At 39.2% G+C, this 23,407-nt stretch overlaps 1 protein-coding gene across 1 annotated transcript in view; it reads left to right on the forward strand.

Moving 5' to 3' along the window:
• Window positions 1-23,407, forward strand: part of TMEM163 (transmembrane protein 163) — a 104,352-nt gene that overhangs the window by 55,267 nt on the left and 25,678 nt on the right. The window contains exons 3-4 of the mRNA XM_059820678.1: window positions 7,613-7,656; window positions 8,804-8,895. Coding sequence (XP_059676661.1) covers window positions 7,613-7,656; window positions 8,804-8,895 — 136 coding nt within the window. The remainder of the gene's footprint in view (window positions 1-7,612; window positions 7,657-8,803; window positions 8,896-23,407) is intronic.

Below are 23,407 nucleotides of genomic sequence, written 5' to 3' on the forward strand. Positions count from 1 at the left end.
GTAGCTTGCATATGATATCATTCTTTAATTATGTTTTTGAAAGGATCTCTCCATCTTTCTAATGTGAACACAGGACAGAAACTTACCGGAACCTGAGAATAATGGCATTATTTCAGCTTTTTTATTAACAATTCAAAACCTTCAATGACGAGTAAAAACATTTAGCCTATGTCCGAGCTGTTACAGGTTTGGGGATGCATGTATAAAATATGAGTTCACTGGAGCTGTATGAAGCTTCCAGAAACCCATTTAAGTCAGATAAGCATTTCCGAATCTTCACCTCTATCTTCTGGCTTATTCTGTTAACTTAGGTAACACCTGCTTTAAAGCAACTGGCCAAACTCCCAAGAATAAGTTCTTTAGGCTGTGTAGAACCTGAATACTTCTCTGCTAGCTTTGCCTCCAGTCAGTAAAACACAAAAGATGGGAGAAATTTTGCCTTTGGAGAGTCTCCTAGGTCATTAAATCTAGATAACCTTCATTTGGATACAGGGAGTTACAAATCTTGGCCACAGGGCTTTAGAAACAGTTGTTGAGTGTGTCTGGTATCACTCAATGTTTCTGGTTGTTTGTGGCTTTTTTTAGCCAAGGTACCACTTGTTCCTTGTCCCTGTCCAGGGCCAAAATGCTTCATTTGGTTTTGGAAGCTAGTTGCAGGCTCAAAATGACAAAGCCTGTGGGTGGTAGGTATAACCTGCAAAAACTTCCCTGGTAAATGTGCAGTTACAGGCATTTGCAAGGTTCTAGACCATTTCAGTTGTTATATTTGGAGTTGGGGCATCAGTAATACATAGTTTCAATAAAAGACAATGTGCTTTGATGTCATTGCACTGAGTTATTTTGAGTGATTCAAGTGACCCCATCTGAAATATAACAGACTAAACTACGCACCTGTATATTCAACTGCAGAGAGTTTGCACCCTGTACCTGGAAGGAAAACTAGTGTGTTTCTTATAGGCCTTCAAGTTTTATTATTCCTATTCTTAAATGCAAACGTATACATTTAGTATCCCGATAAAGCTCAACAGGAGCTATAACATATGGGCCCTCTTTTAGTTCCTGCCCCCTGGAGAGCCAAAACTAAACAAAAATACCACTTTTCCTTTTCTCCGATTTATTTGCATTCTTTTTTTGACATGATCTTGTTTGAAAACAGAAGGTTGGCACCTGAGAAAGGAAGCACGGGAGTGTGTGAAGCAGTGGGGTGCTGGACAGGAGGGGTCCTGCTTTCTCCCAGAACCAGCACTGCAGTGCACTGCTCTGCACAGTGCATACTCGAATACTACCCCTGCATGGGCTTTTGAGCAACCCTGGAAATTGCTGTTAACTCTGCTTTATTAGAGTTGCCTGCTTTCTGGTTTTCCAAAAAACTTTCCCTAAGCAAATGGTTTCTCGTGTGCATCTCTAGCTATGCTGGAAAGAGTGACGCACAAAACTGACTGCTTTGGTATATTTGGCTGACCATTTTTTAGAGTTATACTCACTGAAGGGTGGCAGTAGAGGCTTGTTGTATATAGAAGATATTTCAGTAGCTGTTAAAAGAGAGCCCAGGCATTATTTTATCTGAAATCAGCAACAGATTTACCCTTGGGGGGGGTGTGTGTCTATCATTCAGTATTTGCCTGGTGGTTTTTTTTTTTTAATATTACTGATATGCTCTTGGGGACTGTTTACTGTGTATTGTAGAGAAAGCTGGTTCACTGTTTTCTCCACATGGATAATTTTTTCATCATTCGATAAGTTATACCTTGTTTTTTGTAGTAGGATTGTTTCATAGTTCAGGATTGTGCAGTCCTGCTCAGTTGCCCAGTCTGTTCTGTTCATTTGTGGGACATGCCAGTGGAGGCATGGGTGCTCTTTCGGTAGTAAATGGGAAGACGAAAACAAATTAAAGAGAAGTGAATCAGGAGACTAAGTAAGCTTTAGAACTGGACTGCTTTGCTGTTCTTTGAGATTGCTACTGTTGGTGAGCACCATAGTATAATGAATAATCAGTCCGGGAAAACTACATCTGTGCTGCCGGTGTGAAAACCAATCCTGTGAATATTTAACCCCTGAAATGAAAGTCTTCTGATCTTTTGCCATGAGGCACTGATGCATCCACAAGACAAATATAATCAAAACATGTAAACAAAGGGAATTAAGGGAGAACTGATGTTTAATTCTTTGCAAGAACCACAAAAAATTCTGAAATTGAAACATTGAAAAATGAATTATTTAAGATAGAAAATCCTGAAGTCAGAGATGGTGATAATTATTTTTTTTGCTAACATGTAAGCAAACTGGAAAGAATTGTTTGGATTAAACTCAGAGGCAAACTTTTGCACAAAGCCCTGAAATTCTACTGTTTCTGTAATAAGAAATGAGGAAAATCTTCAACTGATACACACTGTTGTAGTTCACTGAAGTAAATGAAGTTACGGAGTTTTGCAGCTGCTAAAGACTTGAGCATCACAATAGATGAAAACAAACAAACAAAAATATTAACTGAGTAATAGACAAGGAAAGAAAGATATTCCAGGAGAGCTTTACCACTACCAACAGCAGAATTTGTTACCAGACTGAATCTGCAAAGATTTTTAGGATACCGTGAGGATTTTTTTGGTTACGGAAGAAGTAAATTGTTATTAAATAGTAGATAGAGTCACTCATTTATGTCAAGGATCTCAGTCCTTTAAAAAAATGAAGGAAAAAGTAAAGCTGATTAATAGTTTTGGTGGGATTGCCCTTTCTTTTTGAAGGAAGGGAGTAATAAATCCTAGTTTCCTTAGCTTTGTTGCTTTTGTATATATTTAGAAGCCAGAAGTTCCATCTCTGCCTGTAGTCCTGGCTATAGTAGAGACAGACTAGAAGATACAGTCACTGCTCTGAAGTGTGTAGAATTTGTACAGAAAACAGATTCAGAAATTCTTGGCCTAACAGTCATGCCCCAGGCAGCAGCAGAGCTGAGGACATGACGTCTGGCCCCTTTAGAGCCTTGTTCACTGAGTCACATCCCACAGCTGAGTCTTCCCCAAGGACAGAAGTCTCCTAGTAGTCTACTGCAGTTCATTCTGCACAGAGTCACTATGATACCTTTCATGCAGGTGGAAAAATGAACCCTCTTAGGGACTTCTTTACAAGTCGGTCATAAATTCTAATAAGATCAAGATCCAGGTTTAATATACATTAAACTTACGCTTCTGCTTGATACGTAATGGTATAATGGTATTGCCCAGAAAAAAGGGTCTTTACCATGTTGATGCAACTACAAACTGGGAAAATGAGCTGAAGGTTTTGTATAGATAGGGTTGGTACAGTTTTGCCAATGACTTTGGGATAGAAATGTGGGTGTAGGAACACGACACTGATGGATAGCACTGGATCTGCCCATGTAGATTATGTGTCTGGCAGACTTGTGTCTCCGATATTGGATGTTTAGCAGCCATTTGTAGCTACTGTTCTGATTGCAGAAATTTGGGGCATGTGCATAAAAATCCTTAAATTTTACTGTACTAGAATTTCAGGGAGGGGAGAAGGTACCTGTTGGTCCTGGTCAGTAGCGTTTTTTACAAGTATTAATGGTATCAGAGTCATGTCTGTTCTTTGCCTTCAGTGGTTGTGAGGGATTTTTAGAAAGTATTACTCATTTGGTTTTCTCTGCTTGGAATGGATTTATTTTGAAACATTTATTGTAACATTAGGTTTTGATGTTTAACCAACACTGGGCAATGAATACAGACTGTATTTCAGTTTCACTTCTGATTCAGCACAACTTCCAGTTTCTCTTGCTGGCGACTCTGTACAATGTGCAAGATATGCATGATAATATATATAGAAATAAACCAAACACTTTCAGTGGTGTTCAGATTGCCTACCTGATTTCTGCAAAGTGCAGGTCATGTGCTTTGAAGCCATGATATTTTATGTGCTGACATCCAGGTGTGTCTTTCAAAAAGACTAATTTAAAAGCAAACATGATGCAATGATATGTCCCATCAAGAGGACCCTCCTAAAAATAGTTTTCCCCTCTCTGAATAGGTAAGAGGAGATTTTTGTGACAGATGGAGGAGCTGTTTGTATGTACCATCTCTTATTTGTAGCCAAAGTCATCCTGAAGATTTCTATTTGGGAGAACTGGAGGCAGAGTTAATTTCCTGTCCTATTTCTTGCCTCCTATGTTTGTGTAAAAAGGTACCAGGGTGCTCTCTCAATGCAGAGAAGGAAATGAGAGGCCCAGGGTCACTGTGGGGTCCTGGCTTTCCAGGAGCACGTTTTAGATGGATTAAACCTGGCAAAGGCTGGAGGAAGACTAGCTGGCTGAAGAGTTAAATGGGAATGATTTTGTAGGGTTAGGGCCCTAGTCATACAATTTTTCTGAGGGACATGGAAATGAATAAAACCCTTATTTTGTTGAGGGTAGAATGTGTGGGAAATGGGGTATTTTTCTTTATTTGGAATCACTTTGGAAGGGGTGAAGGAATTACGGCAAAATCTGACCTATAGGTTAGCAGACTTCACAAATTGATGTCGCTGTGCAGGTGAAGGCAGTGGTAGATTTGTGGCTTACTGTGCTGGCTCTATTTTTAGTTTCTGACTGCTTGCAACTTCCGTTTATAAATGTCAGGAAAATGCATTAGGATTATCTGCTTTATTGTAGAGGTAATAAAATGCTGTCTGATTTCACCAATAAAATAGCTAGAAGCAGGCTCCCACTGTCATGGCAGTGTAGCTGCTAAATGTAGGCAGTGGCTCCACAGGATTTATGAGCTACCTGCTCTGTTCTTCCCTCATTGCTTGTTTCTCACTATTGTACTGATTCAATAGGGAGATTAGGAGTCTCTGGGATTTTTTACATCAGAGGCTCATCTAGGAGTAACTGAAAATGTGTATCGAGAAGAAGGAAGGTGAGGGTTCAGCAAAAGCTCTATGATCCATTCCTGCAGTGCCGTACATTGCTCCTGGAGCACAGCAGTGATACTGGAGGCAAAAGGACCACTGGTTATTCCTTTGCCCAGGGGTCTCAAGCGCTTGGATGCTAAGAAGTACTTCCCTAAAAGTCCTTTCAGCTTCAGTGCCTAGAATGAGAGCCAGTCGTCTTTAGGGGATGTGGTCAGTCTGTGGCAACCTGTATTGGTTGATACCCTGTATGCTAATATTACAGTCACTTTCTCTACCATAGAGCCTAGACTCATGGACAAACATCCCATTCAAGCTGGGGTGATTTACTGGTGAGGTGTATGACTGTACTTGTCAGCTGGAGATATTAATGTTCTTAAGTCAGGGCTGAAGGTGCTTTAACATTGTTATTTAACTCTGAAAGAAAGACAAATGGGTTGTTATTCCCATTAGAAAACCAGTACGTAAGTAAATAATATAAAAATATATCTTTCCAGTGCTTAAATGGTCGTTACTACTTTTACTATGGCCTTTTACCACTACAAGTTAGTATTGTAGGGTACCAGTCCTTGGAAAGTCTTTCCTCCAGTCATATTCACTAGCTAGCAAAAAAGTTTAAGCAGACTTGTGACACTGTTAGTTAATACTTGTTTTTAATTACTGTTTCAGATAGCTCAGGCCAAACAGATTGTGTGTTAGTGCTGTGGATAGTCACTGTGGTAGAATACATAAAAATAAAGACAGTTCTCATGCTGAAGACCTTATGCTTTAAATACACCAAATATGCCACCTAAAGCATTCTTAAGGTGTAGCTATCTGTATGCACTTCATCACTTGTAGAAATTATGTATTAATTTTTAAGGGAACCATAGAGTTAGTTTAAGTCTGGATTAGAGCGAGGAAAAAAGCTGGCAATTTAGTGAAAGCTGAGGCTTTCCACTACAGGAGCAGGCTAGAAATAGAAGTAGGAACTTGAACTGCATCATATGAAAGCAGTAATGACAGGAACATTGCAAGCTTATGTGTACCTGTAAATGCCCCCCCTTTTTTTTTTTTAATGCAACTTCTGCAGTTTTTGGAAGTGTATGCCTCTGAGGAGGCATGCAATGAAAATTTGATAGGTAATACATTATTAAGCAGTGAAGTGTTCAAAGTTGCAGCTGGATCACTGCAAGCTAGTGTCAGCTTGTCAAGTGTAGCTCTTGGCTGGCAAGCCTGACCAAGAAATATGGCTGTTATTGTCACCTAGGAGATGAAGTGTGGGAAATCATGATTTAACAATGAGAGGGAGATGTAAATCCATACTGTTTCAATACTCTTCAACTTGGAGAAAAAGGGAATCTGGAAATGAATTTGATGATGTTTCTTTGTGTTTTGGCCAACTGTAATGATAAAGTCCAAATATTTGTTATATCTGGCATGCTCCTGGCCACAGCTACGTCTTAGATCAATAAAAAGGTTATTTTTTCCAAGATTTTAATTTCTGTTTATCCAGATAAGTGCCACAGAACTGCAGCTTGCTGTTACTGAAAAGAACAGTCAAACTATAGTGGCTCTGTTCTTCCAAGCTGTTCTAATGAATACTGGAATACTGAAAATCAGATACTGCGTTTCTTAGCCCAAGACTGACAAAGTCATCGATGAGTCTGGGATTTTTTTTTTTGTTCAGGTATTTTTATTTTTACAAAAATGTATTTTTCTTAGTAAGTTAGCTGATACCTGTTCATAAAAGAGTAGTAAAATTAATCCTTTTAGGCCTTATTCCAAGCCCTCTTAATATTGGAACTAGAGTGCTGTGCATTTTATTCAGGGAGCACAGGTTCGGTTAGTCCTGTTCTCACTGAACAGTCTACAAAACGCAGCAAGAAGGCTAGAGCTGCTCGATGCTCCAGAGCTTGACATAGCCGTAGTGTTGCTGTTACCCTGTGAGAGCTGCCGTTTGATGAAGTGCTGTCTCCAGGTGATGGCCTCTTCTGTTGCTGCCAGCTTCCTCCCTGGTATTCCTCTGAGCTGCTGAAAGGTATTTTTCCTTGCACAGTATCTCCTAGAATTGGGATCTGTGAGATGATAGAATTAAGATAGATAGAGTAAAATTATAAAAATTAGAGTTTTTTCTAGGTGTTAGACTATTTTTAAAGTCTTGTTTATTTTTTAGAGGCAGTATGCAGTCAAAATCAGAGCTGGTAAAAAATTTTTACTGCTAATGCTTTTTCCATTGGAAATCACTGATCTGATGGATTTTGAAGCATTTCTTGGGCCTGTGTGAATTACCCTTAGGCTGTTTGTCAAAAAGATGACAGTCAAGAAGTCTGGATGGGCCTGCATAGTTTTCTGTCAGCCAGTTCAGGTGGACTTTTGTGCCTAGCTGGAGCAAGGAGCACTGTGAGACATGTAAAGTTTTCTGAGACTTTGAAATTGTGTTTTCACCATATTTTTACTCAAAACTGCATCTGAAATGCAGCATGTTTCATAGACCGTTTCTGAATGCTACACTAAGGTCTGCCCCATTACTGTTTTGGAAGAAAGAAAAGCACCCACGAGTGACCTAAGCATTTCCTGCAGTGCAAGACCTTTCTTGTAGACCTTTTTTGAGTGTTGGTCAGGTTGTTCTAGTGGGAACTGGGTGAAACTAAGCCCATGTGTTAAAACTAGTTTTGTAGCTCTCGGACAAGAGAAGAAGAAAGGATACAAAAAAGATTTAAAGTGATTCTAAATAATATTTTCTTTCCTTTAGCTGTCTCCATAATGAGATACAGTGCATCATCATTTGGATTTGCTGTAAGTAGAGATACAATTTAAATATTTTGTACCATTTTTTGAATGGGCTTTTTCTGAACATGAAATACTGTAATTTTACTTATTGTAAGTTCATGGCAAGGTGTGCAAAGTCAATGATGGATTAGAAAAAATATTGTTGAAGTCATGCCTTGGAAAGGATAGTAAAGATATTTTCATTATAGTTTTTCAGTTTCTGACTACTAAGTCTTATACTAGAGTTAATATCAATACTTATATCTCATCACTGATAGATATTATCCACCAGATATGGTTTTCTTCTACAAAATCTCTCAGCTTAATCAGTTCTGTTGTTGAACTTGAGCCAAATTCTGAAGTTCCCTTCTGAACTTTGCGTGATCCTTTTCCTGTTGAAGTCTATGGGAAAACTCCTATTGACTTTGGGATGATAGCTTTCCTCTCTAGTAGTTGCCATGACTTTCCTGATTAGTGGCAGAACAAAAAATTCCTAATGAAAAGCAAAGTGACTCTTTTAGAGTAATTTGTCTTTTGCTTTCAAATTTGAAGGTTAGATTGACTCCATAGAAAGTTTGACTTGAGGATGAAAGTCCTTTAAGTGGGACAAGCCTGGTTTTCGATGTTACCTGACATCATGTCTTCATTTACTAGAAATACAAACATGGCAATTTTGCTGATGATACAGAATAATATGAAATCTGAATACAATGGGATTTTGAAAAACAGTTAATATTTGCTTGCTTTGATACAAAACCTTCTAATGCAGCAAATTAGTGACTTGCAGAAAAAAGGAATGCTTGACAGGCATTTTCAAACACTTTTTTTTTTTTTTTGAGAGTCTTTGTGTAAGAATCATATTAGTATTTTAACTCTTGTGGTGTCACAGTGGCAGATTGTGGTGGTTTTTTTTTCTTAACTTCTCTGCAGGTGATGCATTACAAATAAAAAGTTTTTAATCCCTTGATTGACTTCCTGAGCTCTAAAGTGTATCAGTGTGCAATAATACATGGCAAAAATGTGAAGATCAATTTAATAACTGTAAATCCTGCTTTCATTGGAATGATTTATTTGAAGTTGCTTTGTGCCTGTGCACCAGGATAGTGAATGCATTACTGTTAGTACAGGGCACATCTAATGGCCTGCAAAACAATTGACTCTGTATCTCTTTCAGTTTGATGCTACCCTGGATGTTTTGTCATCAGCGATAGTTTTGTGGCGTTACAGCAATGCAGCTGCTGTGCATTCTGCACACAGGGAGTACATGTAAGTACACTTAATTACTTTTGGCTTTGGTAGAGGCCTACAGAGCTTTTGCTGTCAAGCTGTGATGCTACAGATTCCAGAGCTTTGACAACAAACATTTTGTCATGTCAGCAAGTATTCTTTCCTTCTGCCAACCTACTGTTTGGTCCCAAACATGCAGCCTTTCCTTAGGCAAACATCCCTGTGATTGTGATTTTCAGTTTCTTTTTAGCCAAGATAGTAATTGTTAGGGCTTTGTGATTTTTTTTTTCTTTTTTTTTTCCTTGCAGCATCTGTATCAAATGAACTGTATTTGCAATCTATAATGGATTTGTAAATCTTATATTTTGCATCTTACTCCATTGTTCTTACTAGAGTATGTTTTTAAAATTGATGCTGGTATTATATTTGTGCTTCCCTTAACAAGATTGGAATATGAACTCCTTCTCTTTGAATGTAAATCACTTCAACTGCTAGTGATATTATTAGAAGTTGAGATTACGGAACACCTGATAAGATTGAGCCTGTATTAGTGATGTGATAGTAGGGTGACACAGTTTATTGTAACTGCTGTACATAGGGAGAGAGACATACACCCTTTTTATTACAGAACTATCGCTGTTTTGGTAAGTAAGAGTATATAAATACTTGCACGTCCTCTTTATGGAAGAAAGTATATGCTTGCAAAGTGAGCATATTTAATGCTTGCTATATAGGTCCTATGGAAAAAAAAGGCTTTAATTTGCAGTGCAGTATTAATCACAGTGCAAATTATATTCTGCATCATTGTGCAGCATTTCTATTGGCAATGTATGTGGTAGCTGAGAAGATCAGGTGGAGATTGGCTCAAGAATTGTTCCAGCTAGTGCATAAAGAAGACTTTAACCTCCTACTCAAATTTTGGGTACAGCTAGGTGGAGAATTGCAGTATATTTATTGGCTTTGGTTTTTTTCTGTGCTGACATTGCTAGCAGTATCGTATCTGGCTTGTTTGAAGATAGTTCAACTATCCCCTGGAATGGACTACAATTTTACATAAAGGGGAATAAGGTAGTTTTTGTTCTGAAACACCTCTAATGAAGTCCCTTCTACAAGAAGGGAAGCCTGATGAAACCGAGCTTTTACATAACTGGTAGGATCAAGTGAAAAGAAAAAAACAAGCCACACAGAGAGAACTATAACTTGTCTTCCTAGTCCTTTCCTAAAAACTAAGGAAGCAGTAAGCAGTATTTTTACATGCATTAACTCAGGCTCATGCAACAGCTTGCCAGCGCTGTGAGTTCCTTTCTGGCAGGGCTCCATACATAACAGTTTGGAATAAAAGGCCACAGAAGATTGATGAGGCATTGATTCATAAAAATAAATCCAGAAATATGTGATTAAAATTAGTCTTCCTGCACAAATTTGGAGATCTTAACAGACATTTCCTGAGTATCTTGCTTTTGTGGGCGTCCACAGAGATTCCTGTCAACATTCAATTAACATATTTTTGAAATCTCCTTCTGTTGAGCTTTTTCAAGTGAACCTTGTAAAGTACTTTATAGAGCAAATAAATCCCAATACAAAAGAAGAATCAACATATCCCTATGGCTAAGCCAGTAAAGTGAACAAGCAAAGCAGCAAAACATATTTTCCTGCTTTTTATGCTCATTTTTAATTTGCTTTCATATAATCCCTGTGCTTTACATAAGGTGAAATTAAGTCAATGAATTACTTGCCATGCCCTCTAGTTGAAGACAGCTAAGGTTACATGATGAGATCAGCACTGAGTGAAAGAATGTTACCATATGCTGGGAATATGAATCACTGGATAGGCAGTCTGGTTATCCCACCATTTCTAGAACTGATAGGAGGATCATCATAGTCCCGGCAAGCGAAGAGATGGCTGTGTCTCCTAAGGCAATTCTTACTGTGTCAGATTTCTGAGGAAGGCACATTTCTAATTTCCTGTTGTGTTTAATCAATCTCTTGCTTGAAAGACTGCATGTAATTATTTTTCTTCTGCACTGGGAAAATGTTGTATGACTCTTCCTGGCTGCTTGCTTACCTTGTAAATAATCTTTGTATCATATGTGCCTATAACTACACCTGGACTTTTATAGTCCTTGTTTTCTGTGTGCCAATGCCTCAGTGGGGAAGTCTTCTCTCAGACTCCTGGAGAGTTCGATGCAACTTCATGTAGATGCTTAGGTCACGCTGTGCTGTTTCTGTGTGCCTAGCCTTAGTGCAGGAGCCTGTGCAAAACTCTGGGTTTCTGTAAGAGTTTACCAGAGTAAGGCATGCCAGAGTGACTTCAGTTTAGTTCTTTATTTATAGGTCTGTCTTTTGTTGATTTAAATATTACATTTGTCTGTGTATCTTAACATATCTGAAAATAACCTGAGCTCCCTGACAAAAGCCAAGTGAAATTGCCGATTAATTGTGTATTGCAAATTTATAAAACTTCCTGTTTGATAAACTTGACAGCAAGAGATTGATCCAAAATCTGTTCAAATCAGTGGAAAGCCTCTCATGGAAGGGCAATGTTACATCCAATCCTAACTGTTGGATGTCATTGAGAGAGAACATAAAGATAGAACAAAAAACAAAACCCCAGAAAAAGACACAGAGAATACAGCCTGACTCATGATGTGCGATGAATTAAATACTTAGAATAAAATGCTAAGATGTAAAAGAACTGCGTAGTCTTACTTAAGATGTAGCCATATGGAAGTTAGAGATGCAACATTTCATGGGCTGGTACTCAGAACGAACAGTACAAAACTGCTTGCTGTGCCAAGTTCTGCTAAGCTGAACCGATGCATTTCCATTTGACTTCAGGGGAATTGTAGTGCTGAAACTATCATGAAAATTTGTCCTGCTGAGTTTAAGTCAGTTTAATGAGTTTCATTTTTACTAGTTTGTTTGGTTTCTCTCATTTTCTGGGGCAAGATGAGAACTTACTTTTTAAGTGTACATATGACTGAAGTTATACAATGTACATCTTTGTTGATTCTCATGGTGGTTCACATGTAGTACCTGCAAAATATATTTTAACTTACCTTTGCAATTTGCCTTTCTTGAAAATTCTTTGACATTGATGGCCTGAGAAGCTAAAGTTGGCAGGCTTTTCAAGTCTTCTATTGATGAGAATTTTTCTTAATTCGTTGTGAAGAAATATATCTGATTATGTTTAAAGTATGTCTTGAATTATGATGAAATTATGATGAAATTTTTATGCTTTATTTTTAGATATACCAAGTGGCTTTGAAAATATAATTAATATTCACCAAGATCAGGTATAAATCACTGTAAGAATGTAGGCCATATGAGACACTGCTTGATTCTGCCTAGCTGGCTTATTAATGAAAGAGTGTGTAGGAGTGGGATGAATATTTGATGTGTTTGTTACTGGTACTTTTTGAATAGTTTTGCACTTCACCATCTTTCTGTTTTGGCAGTCAAATAAAAGAGGGTAGAAACAGGCTACTACGTTTTCATGTATTTTAGAAGAGTGGTTGAAAGAATTGTAGGTCTTGAGGAAATGCAAAAATTGGGAAGGACTACAGATATATGGAAAGAGAGTCAGAGTACATAGTTCATGAGTGCTTGATTTGCTCAGCATGATCTGCTGGGTTGCAAGTTATGCAGGAAACTTAGAGGTGCTGAACAAATCATCAACAAAGCAATGACCAAGAAATCCAAGAAAGAAGAGTGCTGAAATAATTTGAGAAATAATTTTGAGTATCAACAAAAGACGAAAATTTACAACCACAATAAAATACTTACAATTCCCTATTTTTCTTCATAAGAGGAGAAGCTGAGAGGGAGGAGTATAGTCTGATGTAGATGATAAACCAGAGAATGTAAAAATACAGTAGGGCCAGGTACAGCTTATTACTTCATACTAAGAGTTTTGTGCCGTGCTGTGCTGTAGAATGGCTGGGGTTGGCAGGCACCTCTGGAGGTCATCAGTCCAACCCCCTGCTCTAAGCAAGATCGATTAGAGCAGGTTGTCAGGATAAAGGTCTGAATCCAATCTTCTGTTTTGCGATTTGGACATTGAATGATCACTGAGCCATTCAAGATGCGCAGAGAAATCTGAATGGTCCCCCTTCCTGCTCTCCATAACCAGTGTACAAATATTCTTGAATATTCTGCCCTTCAATACATCTTTAGCAACATAATAGCTTATTGGGCTGCTGAAGCAAAATCTAAATTCTGCTGAAGGAACAAATTTATTGAAATTGATGTGGTAACAGTTGTTTTTCATGTGCATAAATAATCCCAGAAAATAGCAGTAGAATTAATTTCTTAATAGAAGACTGAAGCATTAGGAACCCGGAAAAACATCTCATGAGAGGTTGAACTAGTAACTAGCTATACAGCCAAAGAGCAGCTCTTTGATCCATTAAATTCAGGAATGAAGCACTTGGATTGGAGTGCTGGAACTGTGTTGGGAGAAAGTGAGAAATACCACTAAAAAAGGAAAGATCGAGAAAACAGAGTAACAAACTTTAGGCACACAGCCATGTGAAAAAGCTGTAAAAGATGGAGTTTTTTATGTACAGTTGGATGAAAAGCTCTCAAAACTGTGAACAAAAGAAACATCTCTTGTTTGATTCCCTCTGCTCAGGAAAACAGGAATTTGCTCATGGTAAGTTAATAGAGTTAGTTGGCAGCCTGCTCAGGTCAAATGGAGTAAATGGAATAGTGCTACTTCTTAGGCTCTGAAGCAATATCCCTATTGTTACATTACAGAGCTACAATCTTGCATTTCTGCACAATGCAGCGCAGGACTGAGTATCTGCTTCTGCCCATAGGAACCATTCCTCCTAGGATTTTTTTGGCTACTGGGTTTTGTTTAAGCTTGTATGTTCAGTATTGCAAAAACTAACTCTGTATAGCATATTTAACATAGTGATTCTTGACAGTTGCAGCTGGTGTTTATTATATATTATTTTGTGATGGTACCAAGTTAAATTCTGTGTTTCCCAAGAATCAGTCTGTCAACATCTTTCTTAACCCAGTGCCAGAGTAAATAGGAAACCTTACTCATAATGAGCAATCTGGATTATGCCAAGAGCAGAAAGCTCACATTTCTTTCACTTTTTTGGGGGGTTTTTGGTGTTTTTTTTTATTTTTATTTTATTGCATCTGTCAGACTCCAGCTATTCTTTCCTTTATTACTGTAATAAGAAAATGAAATTGTATTATGGGCAAATAATTTCTAATGAACTCGTGGTGCTCTATGTTGCCATGACATAATACATAATGAATGCAGATATGTTTTGGTTTGGTTTTTTTTTTATATTGGTGAAGCTGTCATCCAAAACATTGGCAGTAATATTAAAATAAGAAGAATTAGATAGAGTCTATTGTGTGGCAGACAAGGGTGCAGATATCTGTGATACCTCCACCTGTTGCTGAGAAAGCTTTTTGCCAGGAGAAGATTGTCATTCCTTTCCTCGGTGGGGCAGTGTATGATTCTGGAGTGCTCTTTCTTTGTAGGTAAGATGACGCTTTACCTGGAACTGGTGGCTTCAGTTATCTCTGCTCATGTATTTATTTTGCATATCTTTTCTCACCTTATGCTAGATTTAAAAACAATGGATCAAGAATTGGGAAGGTGTGGTGGATTGACCCTGAGTGGACACCAGATGCCCACCAAAGCCACTCTGTCACTCCCTTCCTCAGTGGGACGGGGGAGAGAAAATGAGAGGCTCGTGGGTTGAGATGAAGACAGGGAGGTCACTCACCAATTACTGTCACGGGCAAAACAGACTCAACTTAGTTTCGTTTATTACCAATCAAGTCAGAGTATGATAATGAGAAATAAAACCAAATCTTAAAACACCTTCCCCCCACCCCTCCCTTCTTCCCAGGCTCAACTTCATTCCCAATTTCTCTACCTCCTCCCCCTGAGCAGTGCAGGGGGTTGGGGAATGAGGGTTGCCGTCAGTTCATCACACGTTGTTTCTGCCACACCTTCCTCCTCACACGCTTCCCCTGCTCCAGCGTGGGGTCCCTCCCACGGGAGACAGTTCTCCGTGAACTTCTCCAGCATGGGTCCTTCCCATGGGCTGCAGATCTTCACGAACTGCTCCAGCGTGGGTCCCTTCCACGGGGTGCCGTCCTTCAGGAACAGACTGCTCCAGCGTGGGTCCTCCACAGGGTCACAAGTCCTGCCAGCAAACCTGCTCCAGCGTGGGCTCCTCTCTCTACGGGTCCACAGGTCCTGCCAGGAGCCTGCTCCAGCGTGGGCTTCCCATGGGGTCACAGCCTCCTTCGGGCATCCACCTGCTCCGGCGTGGGGTCCTCCATGGGCTGCAGGTGGGTATCTGCTCCACCGTGGACCTCCATGGGCTGCAGGGGCACAGCCTGCCTCACCATGGTCTTCATCATGGGCTGCTGGGGAATCTCTGCTCCGGCACCTGGAGCACCTCCTCCCCCTCCTTCTTCACTGACCCGGGTGTCTGCAGGGTTCTTGCTCTCACATATTCTCACTCCTCTCTCCAGCTGCAGTTGCTGTTGTGCAGGTTTTTTCCCCCCTTCTTAAATATGTTATCCCAGAGGCACTACCACTGTCACTGATGGGCTTGGCCTTGGCCAGCGGCAGGTCCATCCTGGAGCCGGCTGGCATTGGCTCTATCGGACATGGGGGAAGCTTCTAGCAGCTTCTTACAGAATCCACCCCTGTAGCCCCCCTGCTACCAAAACCTTGCCACACAAGCCCAATACAGAAGGCTTGTGGTTTTTGCTGCTTTGCAATTAGACATTATCTAAAAACTTTGCTATGTGTTTGTAACTTAACTTTCATCTCCATACATTATACCTCAGCTGTGGCAGCTGGATTTGATACTGTCAGAATGCTGAACCCATTGGCCAAGTGAAAAATGCCTGCCCTGAGGATTTGTTTCTTAATAGATTCTTAAATTATGGGCAGAAGGAACCAGTATTCTCATCTATTTTGACATCTGGAAGAATACAACTGTAAGAGCTTAATTCAAGAATTTCTAACTTGGTTTGCGCTGAAAGCACTCTCTAAGAAAGATATTTTACTAGTCCTCAGGGATGGAGTAAATGGGAAACCTGACTCTTAATTAGCATGCTGGATGCAACAATTAGAAAATCTCTTACATCCTTCGCTACCCTACTGCTATGTTTAATTAAGCTTAATAATAAAGATGCACATCTTATTTCTAATCTGTGTGTGTATATATATAGCTTCAGTTTATAAGTGCTCAGCATTGTTGTGCCTTTTTTCTGTCTGATGAAAGAACCACCTGGTGGTGGTTCAATGGGATTTTCAGTTGTCAGACAACTCTAGGAATCCACTATGTGGAGAGAGAGAGAGAGAGAGAGAGAGATATGGATTATCTATTACATACAGATATGTAATGAAGAGAGGAAAGAAGGAAGGAAACAAGGATATTCTGACCCTTTCCTAGGGCTTCATGCACTAGGGGTGAAACTTACAGCTATGTAACAGTATGACGTGGGAATTAGGATATTTAAAAACATTTTATGAAGCATATTAATGATATCAACAGCCTTTTTATAATATCCAATGACTACGCATTACCTGTGTACCAATCCCTTTCTTTGGTTGCTTGATAGCCTCCTGGGTACGTACTCTCTATCAGTTATCTTTTTACAGAGTATGCCTTGTGTTCAGTTTTTGCTTGTAAGTAGCCTCTTCAGGTAAATGGGGCAGTGCCGCAAGCAGGCTTATTAGTGTTTCAAATAATGCCACGAATCGGGGGATGTTTATCAAGTAAAAAGATACACCTTTGAACAGTTTTTCTTTTATAACCTTACATCCTCTTAGGCATGTGACCTTTGGAGAAGCCTAGTCAAGTGATTAGAAACCCTTACCAGTTGCTTAGTTACCTTCTTTCTGGAATTTAGACTTAAGTAAACAGCAATAATAAAATCATCTGTACAACTCTGTGTATGGTAAGTAGACGCCCACTCTGAATTGAATATACCCAAAGGAACTGTCCTTTGCTGTGGTCTTCCCTTCGTCAATGTGGGTATCTTATGGATAAGTATTCCTTTGACACCTTGTTCTCCTGCTCTTTACTTTCTGCAGTTCATTTTTGGAAGACAGGGCTAATCAGATATGTACATGGTATCCTTCTTCAGTTGCTAAGGAAATGTGCTGTATAGCTTCATGAAATGATAACTCACTGCTTTGCACTACATTATCTCTTTGAATTGCAAATCTACTTTTGCTCTATAGTCTCTTGTCCATTTGCTTATGGTCTAGTCCAGGGCACTCTAGAGGCTTTCATCCTGCCAGTGATTTTTGCTTTGAGGATGCTCATTGGAATTGCCCTTTATTACTTTATTACTGACCTGTGCAGATTCTGTAAAGAGCCATCACCATCGCTGCCTCCTGCAGAGCCATGTCTGCTGGTAAAGGAAGTGGGTGCGTCTGTGGCTGCTGGGCAAATGTGGGGATTTAGTGGCTGGTAAGTTTGTGTAAAGACTTCTTTCTTACTGAGAAAATGTAATGACACGTAAGACCCTAAGACGGAGTGAGCCTCTCCTTCCAAAGTAATTGTAACCCTTTTTTCTCTCTTGCTTATGTTCAGATGACACCACTTGAGTATATTTACCCCAGGGTTTGGTCATGGGGAGCCTTACGGAAGTTATATTGAATATATGTGTATTGCTTTTAGGCATGCAATATGGGGATTGTGATGTATCCTACTCTTGCACCCAAAGATTAAAGGAATTAGAAAACACCTTTTATTGGAGGATATGGCTGTCATACTGCCAGGTTAGGTCTGGCTCTTCTTTCTTTTCCTCTGATTCAAATAAGAGAGCATACTGATCTATATGTTTGCAGGGTATATTCTCTCTTGGTTCACAGAATTAAAAAACACTAATTTTCAGTATTAGTACTATATTGAAATTTTCATGTGCGGATTGGCTCTGCTGTACTGGTTAGCCTGACTAAATGAGCACTGTCTATTTAGGTAATGTTGAATGAAAATAATCCTCTCAATTCAGACCCAACATATCAGTCACATTGAAAAAACTGTGGATAATTTTTTCCATACCATACATACGGAAGAGACTTGAAGCAGATGGCAAAATCGACACCTACCCACAGTTCAGGGCAAACCTCTGTTGCTGGAGGAAAAACTCTTTTGTGATGAGTGAATGGAATACCTAAGTGATCTGGAAAAATGTCAAATGTGTGGAGATAACCTACAAACTGCAAATAGCTAAGAACCTACCTCTGCAGCTCTTGTTTAGTTCTCAGCTACCATGAGTTGGTCCTCACATGGCACGTGCATGTCTCTCCTACCCAGTGGAGCACAGTGCAGAGTTTGCAAAACAAGTGTTCACCTGTGCTTGGATATCTGCTTTATAGGAGGAGAAATATAGTTTCTTTTTAACCACACAGAATATTTCTAAACCATTCTTTCTTCTGAAATATTTAGCCGAAGTACTACATCCAGGTACAGTGCTAGATACAAGTTTTAGAGGTGCTTCATTAGGCTGACTTACTAAACTGCATAATTTCTCCACAAATCCATTATCCTGTATTCAGGCAAAAGTGAAGCAATCATAAACTTTGCTCTTATCCAGGCAGAAATGCATGTATGCATACATTTATGTATACACACACATAAAATCCTCGCCCATATATTAAATATGAAATAGCAAATGTATATATTTATACATTCTAAAATCTGTTTCTAAAAGTGTGGCATCTGTAGACTTGGCAATGATTTTACTGGAGCTAGATCCAAAATCTATTTAATTTATGAAAGCCTTTCCTTTTACTTCACTGGTAGTTGATTAGGCAGTATTTGTGTATATTGCGTAATATGTAGTATATTACACAGCTATATATATATATATAAAAAAAATCAGGGATATGGTGTTGTTCTGTACTGGAATTTGATAATCACCATAAAAATGAATATTGCAGAAATTCTCAAAAGGCTTTAATTTCCAGCTTCAGGGGAATGACAGAATCTCCGATCACCTGATCCAAGGCTAGGAGCAGTGATCAGCTCTTCACAATCTGGGAGGGTGGTCATAAGGCAGGTGTACCATAAGTGCAACTGTACGGTCTGTGCAGACCAGGTACTAGAAAATAGGTCTTAAGAGTTTTCAAAATCTCTGACTTGTAGAAATGGCTGTTAGCTTTTATAGGCAGATATTTAATACCGGGAGAATCAAATTATTTATGGAACTCTTGCCCTATTTCAGCTGCGTGATTTTAAAGGATGTAAATACCCTGTTCTGCAGTGAGTAGTTGAACTCCTGAGGATAATAAAAGTTTTAGAAGATCTATAACATTTTTCAACGTGAAATGGATCCCTAACATAGCTAATCTGAGTCTCAGATATAAACAGCATTTCCCCTCAATGCTCTTTAAGAAGAGGAGAGACCATGTGATAACACAGTATATTTTTTGATATAATAATTGAGAAATTTACTTTCAGTGATACTTTGGACTATTACTTGAATTCTCTTTATTTTGTAATCTGGTTTGTTTGGGGTTTTTTGGTGAGAAAAAGGAGTAGCTGTAACGATGGTGATCTGGATTCTGGCATTTGGAGGTGGATTATGGAACATGTGTGATGAACAGCAAGCCCACTTCGTTCCTTTTAAAGTGCATCTTAAAGTGACTCTATTCCCTCTTCACCCAGCAACAGGCAGGTGTAAATACTCTGAACAGCTGTGATTCTGTACAGTTTGGTGTCCAAGCCCTCCTCAGTAACTAAACCTGATAAAAGATAAGCTACACCACAAACATAAACAAGCACTATAACTGTCTAATTGGACACAAAGAAGCTTAAGATTAGCAGTAGAGCATGACAAAGAAGCAGGAATCTCAAGACTGAGTCTGATATTGCATCTTTTGCCTATGTATTGCAGTAATATGCCACAGTGGCTAGTAATTGTTCTTTTTAGAATAAGCCCTTCAATGGGTTTAAGAGGCAGATTTTACAGTCTTCACAGTTCTGGATGTCACCCTAATGAAAATTGTGGCTAGAGTTATGCCAGCAATATTGCAGAATGGGTAGCAAGGAACAAATGTTAGTGAACAGCTCCACTCTAATTTTAACGCTTCTTTTTAAAATAATGGGCAGCAGACCTGTGCTTGTGGCACCATGTGTAGTAGACTGAGCAGGCCCTTTCTTGCCTTAGAGGTATGGTACCCAGCCGTAGAGATTTTGCCATCACCTGCCCCTGCTGTGTCTGGGGTGTGTGCAGGGGTGGCTATTGCTGTGCAGGCAGACATTCCTAGCACAGCTGCTTAGGCCTCTCCCCTTGCTCAGTTCCTCCTGTTCCTCACTTGTGTGACAGCAGATTAGGATGTGTAGATAGCAAACAGAGACTGCTGTGGAGAAGGTAGCTATGAGGAAAAGAAAAGTTGTGGGTCTTGGAAGGACATGACTTGCTGTTGAGATCAAGGGAAGAGAAAGCAAAGAGATGCCCACATCTGCAACATCCCCAGCCATCCCTTGGCCCTCCAAATGACTGCAAACCAGAACAAACACTTTTATCCCCTTATCTCCGAAACATCGTCTGACTTTTTCCTGTTCCATATTCTTTGTCCACTGACTTAGTTCTGAGCCCTCTTCCATTTTCTCTGTCCTGCTTCACTTCATCCCCGTTGGCCAGAACCCGCTAGTCTGCCACCAGAAAATCATTTGTTGGTGACCAAAAATTGAGCTTTTCCCTCCTGACTTCTCACTCTTTGAGTATCAGCATTCAGTTTTGCCTATGCTTGAGAAATCTTGGGCTGGCTGTGACTGGAATTTTATATTTGGCTACTGTATTCAGACTGTAAGAGCTGCCATAATGCACATATTACATGAATGTAGGCCTAGCTTTGTTTAAACAGGCTGACTGCCTCTCATTTAGAAGAAATGTGGTGCAGATTATTGCAAGCTCCAAGTTACTAATGAAGGAGCATTCACAGAATGTAATTTGTATTTGGTTGTGGAAAGAAGGAATGAAAACAAGAGTATCAGCAAAGTAAGAGATACAAAAGGGTTCCTGTCATGTGGCTATACACAGAAGACAATTGAGAAAAATGTGTAGAGAGATACAGAATTAGAAAGTGAATGAATACTGTATGCTCAAAAATATTTTCCTAACTACTGACATAGCAAAAACCTCTTGGGCAGTTGCCTTGCATGTTGTGCCATATGACTTCCCCTGAATGATTCCATACATGATATTCATTCTGTCACCCACTAATACTAAAATTCTTTCAAATCATAGGGAAACAGGAATTAGCACAGGTATAGTTTTTATTAAATTAATTACTTTTATAATTTAATTTTTTTCTTAAATTCCAGATGTTTCATTAGTGGGTTTATTTGGAGATTAAATCCTGTATCCATCATAAAACTGATTCGCTCAGCTTTGCTGGAAAAACTCACATTACTCCTGGGCTTAGAGCTCATATTGCAGTTACTGGCCTGCAGGTCATTTTAATGCTAAGTTACAGTTCCTTGAAAAGTAATAGTTTTAACACTACCTTTTCACTCCAGCGGTGAAAACAGCCTGTAGAGATTTTAGCATTTCCTTTTCTGTGGGCTATTAGGAGCTATTAGTGCTGAAAGATCTTGACAGAGCCTGCAGAGATAAAGATTTTGTGGATAAAAATTCATAGGATAATTCAGGTTGGAAGGGGCCTCAGGAGGTCTGTAGCCCAGGCTCCTGCTCAAAGCAGAGTCAGCTGTGAGATCAGAATAGGTTGCTCAGAACTTTATCCAGTCAGGTCTTGAAAACTTCGGAGGATGGAGACTCCGAAACCTCTCTGGGCAAACTGTTCCACTATTTCCATGGTGGAAAACTCATTTCTCTTAGAAAAATATATCACGGTAAGATTCTTAACAATCAAGGAAATATACAATTAAAATAAACTAGAGTAAACCGGCCTTGGCAGGTAACAGGATTATATGCAGAAATTAGGAGTATTATCTTTTATTTATAGTATCATAGCTGCCAGAGAATTGGATGAGGAACTGAAGCTTGTTTTGATGGCAGCTTTGCAAAAGTGCGAATATAGTTTCTACCACAAGAATATTAATACAAATGCTGGTGGTTTATAATGACTTCCCTCACAGTTCTCTTTGTCATGTTTATCTCTGTAGCTCTACTGAAATTATTAAAATGTTTTCCATGAATAAGGCGAGCGATGTTTTCAGTGAATAAGGTAAGTAATCTTGATACAAGAAAGAAATCTTTTACAGTGAGAACAATCAATCACTGCAACAACCTCCCCAGGGATGTGGTCCTCATTGCGGGAGGTTTTCACGATGCGATTGGACAGGGTGCTACGTAATCTCATCTAGGCTCCTGTTCCCATGAAAGGTTGAACCAGATGATTTTTTTGAGGTCCCCTCCAACCTGGGCTGTTCTATGGTTCTGTAAGGTTCTTTATGGTGGTAAAAGTAATAAAAAACCAAATAACCCAGGTAATCAAAAAAGATCAAGTAATCTGAGGTACAGAAATGAGTTAAAAAGGTGGGAGAATAGCGCAGTATTTGACAAGAAAGTTCAGTTTTTAATATTGCATTTTAGTTGTATCATATGTTAACAAAACTGGGAAGTAATTAGACTGCTACTGACAGTCTTGTTTTATTCCACATGGTGTCATCACATTTCAGGGACTATTTTAATGAACTTGAACTGTGGTTGTAAAATAGGTTCCAGGATGTAACAGACATACTACCAAGTACGTGAGACCCCTTTCTCTCTCCGCTGGCGCAAAACAACTGTCTCTGTGAGCTGCTAAGAGGCAGTTAATACATTTTTGCAGATTGTATTTGTATGCATCACTAATTTTTTCTGAATCCTTAATTCTGTTGCACCACCTTCACTGCACATGAGAGCAGATTGACTTGAGAGGAGTAATTACCAAGAGCTTCATTACAAATCCTTATTGGTACTGTGTTACTGTATTCCATTTGCCAGAAAGATAGCAGGATGATAAGAAGGGAAGAAGGGATAGCACTGGCTATTTTATAGCAGTCAATTGATATGAGGAAAACTCTGTTAGCAGTCACCCTTGTGTAGCTTACCCCAGATCTCTTTTGAGGTAGTATATAGCAGCGCTTGTCACTGGGGGTGTATTTGTAACTTTATTATCTATTTATTTTTTACAAAATATTACAAAACAAGTCGCTGGGAGTCTGAATCTGCAGTCTTACTTCAGGCTGACCGCTGTTTACATGGAAGAGCCGTCCCTTTGGCTGGAATAGGTCAACTCATGTAGAGTATTCAGTGTGGCAAAAGCCATGCTAAAGGTAAAATGGCTTTATTACATTGAAGATTAATCACCCTAGAGATCTGAGTGAGATTAGTCTTTAGTTCTGTGATGGAAATATTACAGAATTTCAGTCTTATCACTACCTGTAGGGAATCGTAACAAATAATTACAAATATAAGACAGAATTAAGGATAAATCCATGAATTAGAAGGCTGTTTTTCTGTGTCTGCTAGATGCAAATGAATTGAATAGTTGGACTTTATCTCCTTAGGAAATTAATTTTGTGATAAAAAG

This window comes from Gavia stellata, chromosome 8 (assembly GCF_030936135.1).
Source record: "Gavia stellata isolate bGavSte3 chromosome 8, bGavSte3.hap2, whole genome shotgun sequence".
Taxonomy (NCBI): domain Eukaryota; kingdom Metazoa; phylum Chordata; class Aves; order Gaviiformes; family Gaviidae; genus Gavia; species Gavia stellata.